General features: G+C 41.8%; 1 protein-coding gene across 1 annotated transcript; it reads left to right on the top strand.

Annotated features, from left to right (window-relative positions):
- Positions 1-360: 360 nt before the first annotated feature.
- RNF6 (ring finger protein (C3H2C3 type) 6) lies at positions 361-4,176 on the top strand. Its single transcript, XM_009866592.1, has 3 exons — positions 361-553; positions 1,124-1,216; positions 2,459-4,176. Exons 1-3 carry the CDS (start codon positions 361-363, stop codon positions 4,174-4,176), a joined length of 2,004 nt encoding a protein of 667 aa, XP_009864894.1.
- Positions 4,177-10,922: the final 6,746 nt, after the last annotated feature.

Raw genomic sequence — 10,922 nt, 5'->3', positions numbered from 1 at the left:
CTTGAGACAAGGGAAATAGATGTTATTCCTTTAACTTTCCGGAATATCCTTATACAAACAAATCTGTCATGGCTTTTTTACTTTTGAGTTGCTGTACCAACTGGTATGTCCTTTCAGTGAGCAAAGGGGACTTCTAGCTATTTTTCAGCAAGCCAGAAACAAAATACTTGCGTAATAAATTACACTGTTGACTTGACAAATAATACGGAGCTTCGTTCATGCTAATAATTTTTAGCTATTACTAAACTAATTGCATTGAAAGTGCTGGGAACTTTTACCTGTAAATCAAGTGAATTATTACTGTAATTACTGTGTGGTCTAATCTCCTGGTTTTGTGCAGGACAGCTTGGCATTACCGTCATGGATTGCTCTCGGCACCGTGCAGGAAACGGCAATGAGCAGGCTTCTTCTCGAGAGCGTAGTCGTGGTGAAGATGAGAGGCAACGGCAGCTGGAACGCCTCAGTAGAGAGGAGGCCTATTACCAGTTCATTAATGAGCTCAATGAAGAAGACTACAGGCTAATGAGAGACCGCAACTTGCTTGGCACTCCTGGTAGGTTGTGGATACCTCAAGTAGAAATGGTGTAATGTGATGGTGCCATCGGGCACCACGTGTGGTTGTGTGACTCAAGAAGCCTGACTTCGGCGGCTTTGCAGAAAGGGAAAAACCCTCCATTCTCATTACAATTTAATGGTACTCGTTAAAAATTAACAACTTACATAGAAACTAAAGCTGGAATAAAAATACCATTATTTCAAATGCAACATTTCCATGTATAGGTGATATCCACATAATGAGCATCTAGCACTGTGAAGAGTATCTGTTGGTGTGTGGTGTTTTTGGGGGCCTCTGAGTTGGAACTGGAAGTTGGCATGCTCTTTACACACATTCAGCGGTTTTTTATATTCCGTATCAGTACTTGCTTCCTCTGTTACTTGTGTTACAATCTGACACTGGTGCTGCTTTCTTTTTGATTTTGTTGATTTCACCTTATTTCTGAAGGTTTTCATTATTTCTGAAGATTTTCATTCGAGATAGAAAATACTGTTGCTTCTTCATGACTGTGTTGAGCCAATAACAATGTCTTATCTAGCAATGTTATCAAAATGTAAATTATTTCAGGGGAAATAACAGCAGAAGAGTTGCAGCAACGCTTGGAGGGAGCTAAGGAACGTCTGGCATCACAGACTGATCTGGATAGCAGAGAAGGTGAAGGTAGAACTGTTGGAGGTAAACATTCTTTGCTGATACATGTAGATACACATAGTATGTGATGCATTAATATTGTTCTGTACAGATATTTAAGAGCAATGTTGATCGATTTCAGTACTAGCCATTTCAAGTCTTTGTCTTTTTCATTGTACCATTGTGGATTGTTTTAAAACTAAAAGAGATTTCCTAGTGGTATGTAAACCAATCTGAAATACTTCATGAAGACTGATATATGTCAACCACAAATTACTTGCTGCTCTTTTCTTGGTTTCCCTTTGGTAGCAAACTTTATACCACAAAAATAATTTCCATTCTTCTAGTATTTAAAAGTTTTTATCAAGCATTAGAGAAGTGGGAACAGAAAATAAGTTAATTGGGAAACAGTTAATCTCTCCACTGTTTTGTTGGTTTTGTTATTTCATTTCCACTGTTTTAATGAAGTGAAGCTTGTATTGTGTGCACTGTCTTCACTTCCCTAGCAATATTGGCTTAATCATTTGGCCAATTTGAGTCAAATTTAGGAGAGGAATACACAACTCGAAAACAAAGATACCAAAGTTCTTGCAAGCTTCATAAAAGTAGAGAGATGAAGTAGGGAGAGTTTAATCTGATCCCTTCAAGGGAAAACCTTCACTGTGATCGTGACCACTAGGTTACTTTATACGCATAGTTAGCACTAACCACAACAACTGTGTATGTTCTTGAGCTTGTAGGTGGGGGACATTTCAGAATGGAGCTGTGGGTATTATATTAGGAAAAGAGTATATTTGCACAAAAGGAGCAAATCCTTTTAAACCATGGATCATTTATTCCATTGCTTATAGAAAACTTTTTTTAAAATGTTTTCCAAAAGATGACAAAATCTGTCATACTTTTCCTTGCTTTATAAAAATTTGTTGGCAAGGATACCCTCAAATTGATAGCTTACATGAGGGACAGATATTGGATGAATACAACGAACTTTGAACTGCCTGTATCTGAATACTTTTTCACAAGAGGCTGTCTGTGTGGACATTTTCATTTCTCTGTGGATCTGCTGGTGAGACAGAAACTTGAGGCTGAACTGATGAGTTTTGCTGATGTTTTTACGTAGAACACATTTTCACCAAAAATCTGTTAGCATGGCAAGGCAGTTACTGTATCATTTCTGAAGTTAAGGCCCAGCAAGCATAGGGGATGTAGAGTGCATTACAGTATGCTGAGCATGCAGTTGTGTGAATGTTTGCAATTCTATCTTTCTTCCAGATTCTGATGTCCTTGGCGAAAACTCGAATGGTGACTCTTTGCTTGAATGGTTGAACACGTTCCGTCGCACAGGAAATGCCACTCGCAGCGGACAGAGCGGGAACCAAACCTGGAGAGCCGTGAGTCGAACAAATCCAAACAGTGGAGAGTTTCGATTTAGTCTTGAAATCAACATAAATCATGAGCATAACAGTTTGGAAACTGCTGGTGAGGAGTATGTGGGTATAAATAGTAACAGAATGTATTTAGAAAGAAGACATCAAAGAGCTGTCAGTCCAGTAACCCCACGAACGAGGAGCAGGTCTCCGAGAGAGGCAAACAGTGAGGCTTCCAGTACTGCAAGGACCAGGTCTTTAAGAAGTTCCATGGTGCGAAGCTCTGAAGCAGTCTCCGATCCAGTTTCAGCAAGGCTCAGGAGCAGAACAAGGGAGTTGGCAGGACTTTCCCAAACACGTACTACACGTAATAGTTCTGCAGCTGCCAGTGAACAAAGAGAAATGCCAGAAAGAGGTGCTTCTCCAGGAGTCCGAAGAGGTAGAGCTACAACTAATGTTCGGATGAGTACAAACCAAAGACTAGAAATTCTGCGGCTGAGGTCTACTTTAAGTAGTCAAAGCAGATCTCCGCTGCAAAGGCGAGGTGATACTGCTCATTCTGAGGAACGTGGGCAGAGGCAGGATAGAAATGTGCAGCAGGTCAGCAGAAGTAGAAGACAAACAGCTCAGCCTTCTCCCCAGCCTGCCGAAGAAGAAGCAAGAGGTAATGCTCAAGCTCCTCAACTTTCCAGTGTAGCCCCATCCTCAGGAGTAAATTTGGAAGAGGAGGAATCTAGTAGGCCAGTAGCTGCTGTTAGAAGGCATCCAACAATTACATTGGATCTTCAGGTGAGAAGAATTCGTCCTGGAGAAAACAGAGACCGGGACAGCATTGCTAGTAGAACTCGTTCTAGAGTAGGAATGGCAGAAAACACAGTTACCTTCGAAAGTGACAGTGGGGGATTTCGTCGCACGATATCACGCTCGGAACGTGCGGGTATTCGAACCTATGTTAGCACTATACGGATACCTCTTCGTCGGATTTCAGAAACAGGGCTTGGTGAACCTTCGTCGGTGGCTCTTCGATCGATCCTTAGACAAATTATGACAGGCTTTGGAGAACTGAGTTCTTTAATGGAAACGGAATCTAACTCAGAAGTGCAAAGAGGCAGCCATCACTTACCAGATGTACAGGCAGAGCAGAATAATAGGAATGATCCAAGTGACGTTTTAACTAGAAATGGGCACGCAGTAGGAGGCGGCAGGGAAACAAATGGACAGAACGATGATATTCAACGCTACGGTAGCAATAATGAAAGCCAAGATCACAGGCAGTCTCAGGATGCTAACAACGTAGTGGAAAATGGGACGCTGCCCATACTTCGGCTTGCCCACTTCTTCTTGCTGAATGAAGATGATGATGATGATCGTTTAAGAGGTTTAACCAAAGAGCAGATTGACAATCTTTCTACGCGGAACTATGGGGATGTTCATGCTGAAAATGAAATCAGTAAAACGTGTAGCGTTTGCATTAATGAATACGTAACAGGGAATAAGCTAAGGCAGTTACCTTGTATGCATGAGTTTCATATTCATTGTATTGATCGCTGGCTTTCTGAAAACTCCACTTGCCCAATTTGTCGACAGCCTGTGTTGGGGTCCAACGCCACAGACAATGGCTAAAAGTATTTGTACTGCTCAGTACTCGAGGATTTGCTTCTGCTCTGTTTATGACGAGCCAGATGGAACGAATTGACATACGTAGGGGTCCATGTATGTGGGGAGTTTTGTTAACTTTCTTTTAAAATAGGAAACTTGTCTAAATATAGCAATGTAAATACTATTTTTCTCCAAGTGCAGATCTAGGAGTACACATAGAACCAAATGATACTGGTAAAGTTTATATTTTTTTAGGGAATTTTGTTATGCTAAGCACTTTTGTAAATACAGAAATGCAATAGTTAGTTCTGCTTAATGTATGGGGTTTTTTTTAACAGTGTAATGGACTCACTTTATTTAGATTACAAATTCTTTCACACAGACCCACCACTGTGTTGAAAAATTAGAGTCTAAATAGCCATTCATTAGCTTTTTGTTCTAAGAACAATTTCTTTTACAGAGAGTTTCTTGCTGGACATGTTTGCTAAAGATATTTAAGTTACTTGAAGTGCTCATTTTAATAGACTATATTTTTTTTTAACATTGAAATATCTTTTCCAAAAACTTGCCAATTTGGTTCTATTTAGAAAAAAGTTATGGCAATTTTTGCATGTGGTTTTACACAATGCTTAATGCTGGTGAGTTCATATTCAAAAGTGGATGAGTTAGTGACATTATAAAATGTACATAATTAAACGCTGTCTTTGACAATCTCTGTCTTTTCAACGCAGACAGCAATCAAATCAACGGTGGTTCCAGGAGGGGCGTGTCTTACTGAACATTGTATTTGCTCAAAGAATAAATGAGCACTAAAGAAGCCTTTTTGCTCTTTCAAATTACTCACTTGATATTCACGAGGTTTTAACTGCCTTAGTTTTAAGAGGGAAGTATTTCCTTGACCATTATATTGTCTACAATATGCATGATTTGTGCCTCCTACTCAGAAAAACAAAACAAAGGCTTGAAGTGTTTTTGTACAGAAATTTAAGGTACGCAGTTAATATTAGTCCTCTTAAAACATGTCTGAGGACCAAATGACACTAAAAAGGACAAAATAAACTTCCCTTAAAGTCCCCAAGTTACTTGTACAATTAGATATTAAACTTTATACAAATAACTTATAAAGAAATAAAGTTGCAAAGTAAATAATTGAGGCTTTGTGTGAATTATTGTTGAGCCATATCCTGTAGCTTGATAAGAAGATTTATCGCTCTTGATGCTCAGATTTTTCACTTTATTCTTTCCCTGGTTTTCCTCAGCCGTATCCTTATGTTTCCACAATGTGTGTTAGCTGGTATGATAGATAAAAATGCAAGACAAAGTGCTCCTGGGGCTTCTGGAAGTAAGTCCAATGTCACAAAGCTCATCTGAGCAATGTGCGTCTCAGCCCTTAGAGAAAGGTGGAACTGTGCAATTCTCTGACGTGTATATTCTGAGCGGTAGAAAAAATACTTAAAGCAAAGGAGTCCTGCTGGCTTCCTCTGCCTTCAGATGGCCTGACCAATGCACTTCTGTGCCAGGTGCTTTGGTGAAGACATCTGGTTGTGACTTTCTTGAAGGGGAAACTATGAAATCCTGTGATAAGCTAGGGGATGTCTGTTTCAGTTTTGTAAGTGAGAAGCTTATGTCAAACATTCTACAGAGGTGCTTCTTTTTATTCCTAAAAGTAGTTCTAAGAAATTCTTTTGTGTGATTTAGATGAGTTTAAGGATATGACTAAGATCTCTTCTGATGTGATTTGGACTGCTAATTATTGCAAACACTGCTGACACCTGTCTTGAGTGCTTCCTCAACCATATTAAAGAGTGGAAAGATTTGAATATGATCATCAGAGGTAGCTTTTTTACATTATTTTTTTTCCTATTACTTCTGTAGCTCATAATGTTGACAGTACTGGAATACATGGGGGCCTTTGGCTCCTTCCTCATCTTAGTGTTTTCCTTTCTAGTTGAAAGCTGCCTTACTCAAGTGCCACACTTGCAGAAGCCTGTCTGTGGCTCACCATTGCTTTGCTGATTGGTTCCTTCAAGGTCAGTTTTAACTTAAATCATTATTAGAGGCTATTTTTTTTTTCTTGATACTGCATTTTTTTTTAACTAGTAACTACTTGGAATCCTGCTCAACTGCTACACTAATGTACTAGAGGTACAAGGAGATTCCCTGTGTGTTCTTTCATTCAGATGGGATTGTACTGTGTAACTGTAAGAGCACAATTTTGCATGATTCAAGAGCAGATCCTGTGCAATGGGGTGCTCGTAACTGAGCTGCTGCGATTTCCAAAAGCACAGTAAGAGCTTTCTGTAGAAATCGTAGACTATTGGATAGGAAAGGTAATGTCTCCTGTCCTGCTGCACGTGAGTTGTCCAGTATTTACTACCCTCCCCTGGAGGGGCATGTCACTTGTTCATCAACTTCCCTGGTGTCAGCATGATTGGAAGAGGAGGGAAAGGGAGGTACGACCCTGCACAGTAGCTGTTCGTTTGCTGAGCAGACAGCTCGAGCGCTACGAGCTCAAAATGAGACGGCCCTTGTTGGTGGGAGCAGTGGGAGCTGTGGCAGCGTGGGGGTGTCAGCTCCCAGCAGTGCGGATGGTGGAAGACGGTTTTCATGGGCAGCACAGGCAGGTGCCCATCCAGCCAAAGGGACAATCATCCCCTTCTGGCATGGGCAGAGAATGCTCACTCCTCAGGCTGCAGGCTTGCATGGAGCAAGACTGGAACTTTTTAGTTTGTTGTGGCAGCCAAAGGGGGGATACATCCAAATCTGTGAAACTCGAAGTGGCCAGACTTTTTTGCAGTCTTCATCTTACTGTGAATGTTAAAATACAAGGAAAATCTTATAAAAGACTACATTTAAAAACCTTGAAGCCTTACTGGTGACTAGAGGCAAGGAAATAGGGTGCTTTTATGTTGGTGTAATGAACCTCTTCAGTGTCTGACTACCACCGGTGGCACTGGTGCATAGTGTAAGGGAAAGGACACAGAGCACTTGCACATCTGTGTGGAAACAAATTGTTACTTTGCTTGTGAAGCTGAGTATGACAGTGCCAGGAAATGTGAGAATGATGCTTGCCTATGGCACCTGACGTCAGTTTTCTAGTGTTTCTCAAGGCTTATTGTTCATGGTAATTTTCTCAATATTTATTGAAATAATTATCTGCTTTGTACTTAGAAATTTGACTTCTGATCTGTCTGTTTGTTTGGTTTAGAAAAAGAATTATTTCTCCATCTGACTGTCTTCTATTCAGATATTTAATAGGATGTAGCATATATAAACATAGTTGTATGGCACGAAAGAAAGCCAGAAATAAAGAAACATTAAAGATGAATAGTATTATATCCTCAAACTAGAGGAAGTCTTTTTCTGATCTCCAATAGATGTTTTCTGCTGGTCATCTCCTGTTCCAGCATGCACAGCTCTTGGTACTGGCATCAGGCAAGCTTTGTCTCTGAAAGAAGTGACATGCTAAATCAATTTCACTGGTGACATTAAAAACCTTCCATTTATTTCCATGGAAATAAATATAAAAATGTGGGCATATGTTTTAAAAATAACTATTTATTTCAACTGAAATACAAAATTCAGGTCAACTGACAACACTAACCCAGAGTCTCACTAGAAAGCCATAATGTGAAAAATGACCCTGAGAGCTGGAATGGACAGGGCCCCGGAAAAGATACAGAGAACAATCCGGCTGAGTTAATACGTTTTTCCATTTCTTGCATGTATGATGCTATCAGTGTCTTTTTAGCCGATATTATGGTTCTCTATGCCTCTCTAATAGTCTCTTCTTTAATAATGTAAGATGTAGAAATGGATTCCTGTGTTACAAATAACTGCAAACTAGGCAGAAGTGTTTAAATTTCATCCTGTTCCTCTGACTCTTTCCAACTTCCTTTTCCTTCACTTCCATATTCATTAGATCTTTTTGTAGGCCTGTAACCATTTCCAAGCCTTTTTTCATTCCTTCATCTTAGGAATAAACTATTTCTGCAAAGTACTTCTCTCTGGCATGACTGGAAAGTTCATGTGAATCGTGTACATGCCTAGAAAGAGATGTGGAATAACGGGTGTCACTGCTGGTTTTTATTGTCTCACCTTCAGGGTTTATTGAACACAGAGTGTCCCAGAATAACTCTAAAACTAATACAAAGGCATTGTACTGGTTTCGTGTTTCAATAAGTCGGTAGCCTATCTCTACCATAACAGGGGTGTTTGCTTTATAATGCACCATAGACCAGAAAAGCAGCAGCGAAGAACTGTGGAAAGCAAGATATGTGACATGTATCACAGTGTTGTGACCTGAGAGGTTTGTCACACATTCGAAGCTGAGTTAACAGAATAGTGCACAAAGTTATGACTTGTGCAGCAGTATCGCTGTGATAACTTGCACAGCCTCTGTTGGCCTGACTCATGAGGGAATGGAGTGTATCCTCAGCAAGTTCGCTGATAATACAAAACTGGGTGGGTTGGCTGACGCACGGGACGGCTGTGCTGCCATCCAGCGAGATCTGGACAGGCTGGAGAGCTGGGCAAAGGGGAACCTCATGAAGTTCAATAAGAACAAGAGTAGAGTTCTGCATCTGGAGAGGAATAATGCCAGGCACCAGTATGGATTAGGGGTTGTCCTTCTGGAAAGCAGCCCCATGGAGAAAGACCTTGGAGTCCTAGTGGACAGTGAGTTGTCCATGGGACAGCAATGTGCCCTTGTGGCCAAGAGGGCCAGTGGGATCCTGGGGTGCTTTAAGAAAAGTGTGTCCAGCAGGTCTAGGGAGGTTCTCCTCCCCCTCTACTCTGCCCTGGTGAGACCACACCTGGAATACCGTGTCCAGTTTTGGGCTCCCCAATTCAAGAGAGACAGGGACCTACTGGAGAGAGTCCAATGGAGAGCTATGAGGATGATGAAGGGACTTGAACATCTCTCCTGTGAAGAGAGGCTGAGAGAACTGGGGCTGTTAAGTTTTGAAAAGAGAAGGCTGAGAGGGGACCTTATTAACGTATATCAGAGGAGTGGGAGTCAAGAGGAAGGTACCAGTCTCTTCACATTGGTGCCCAGTAATAGGACAAGGAATAATGGGTTTAAGTTAGAACACAGGAAGTTCCACCTCAACATGAGGAGAAACTTCTTTACTGTGAGGGTGATGGAGCACTGGCACAGGCTGCCAGGAGAGGCTCCTTCTCTGAAGACTTTCAAAACCCACCTGGATGTGTTCCTGTGTGGCTGCCCTAGGGGATCCTGCTCTGGCAGGGGGGTTGGACTAGATGATCTCTAGAGGTCCCTTCCAACCCTGAACATTCTATGATTCTGTTAATGTTTTTAGATAATCAGAAATAAGAGGATGATTTTGTTGTCTGTTATACAACTGAATTATAAATGTAGCCTTTTCATCTAAAATCAACAGCTAAATGGAAAACAAGTTGAAATGTGATAGTTTCCCTAGGACATACAGGATTTGACATCTGGCTAAGCCACAGATATCGTTAAACGGGAGTCAATTTTGAAGGGGTGTAGGAGTCCCGGAAGGCTGGACACTCTTTAAGGAGGAAATGTTAAAGGCACAGGAGCAGGCCCATCCCCATGTGCCTTAAGACAAGCCAGAAGCATAGAAGACCAGTCTGGCTAAATAGAGACATCTGGCTGAAAATCAAGGCAAAAAGGAGAGTTTATGGCCTCTGGAAGAAGAGGCAGGCCACTTGCAATGAGTACAAGGATAACGATGGGTTATGCAGGGGGATAATTAGAAGGTCCAAAGCCCAGCTAGAAATTAATCTGACTTTGAAAGTAAAAGACAGCAAGAAAAGCTTCTATAAATATATTAATAACAAAAGAAAGACCAAGGAGAGCCTCCATCCCCTGCTAGACCCAGGAGGAAATACAGTGACAAAGGATGAGAATAAGGCTGAGGTGCTTAATGCCTTTTTTGTCTCAGTCTTTATTAATAGAAACACCTGTACCAAGGGAGACCAGCCCCCTAAGTGAAGAGATGAGGGCCAGGAGCAAAACGTGCCACTCACAATGCAGGAGGAGATGGTCAGGGACCTGCTGCTCCACATCAATATCCAAAACTCTATGGGGCCAGATGGGGTACATCTTACAGTACTGAGAGCACTGGCAGGGGGGCTTGCCAAGCCACTGTCCATCATTTATCAGCAGTCCTGGCGGTTCCCAGCTGATTGGAAGTCAGCCAATGTAACACTCGTCTATAAGAAGGGATGGAAGGATGATCCAGGAAACTACAGGCCTGTCAGCTTGACTTCAGTTCCAGGGAAGCTGATGGATCGGATCATCCTGTGTTCCATTGTGCAACACATGCCGGATAACCAGGTGATCAGACCCAGTCAGCACAGGTTTATGAAGGGCAGGTCCTGTTTAACAAACCTGATCTTCTTCTATGCCATGGTGACCCGCTGGCTGGATGAAGCAAAGACTGTGGATGTTGTAATGCCCACAGCATTCTTCTGGAGAAATTGCCTGTTCTTGGCTTGGATGGACATACACTTTGCTGGGTGAAAAACTAGTTAGGCGTCCGAGTCCAAAGAGTTGTGGTCAACGGAGTTAAATCCAGTTGGTGGCCAGTCATGAGTGGTGTCTCCCAGGGCTCAGTACTGGGGCCACTTCTGTTTAACATTTTTATCAATGATTTAGATGAGAGCATAGAGTGCACCCTTAGTAGGTTTATAGATGACAGTAAGCTGGGTGGAAGTGTCGATCTGCTTGAAGGTAGGAAGGCTCTACAGAGGGATCTAGACAGGGTGGCTCAAGGGGCCAA

This window comes from Apaloderma vittatum, unplaced genomic scaffold (genome assembly GCF_000703405.1).
Source record: "Apaloderma vittatum isolate BGI_N311 unplaced genomic scaffold, ASM70340v1 scaffold7123, whole genome shotgun sequence".
NCBI classification, from domain to species: Eukaryota; Metazoa; Chordata; class Aves; order Trogoniformes; family Trogonidae; genus Apaloderma; species Apaloderma vittatum.
Note: the sequence above shows the minus strand (reverse complement) of the source record. Positions and strands in the feature narration are given on the sequence as shown.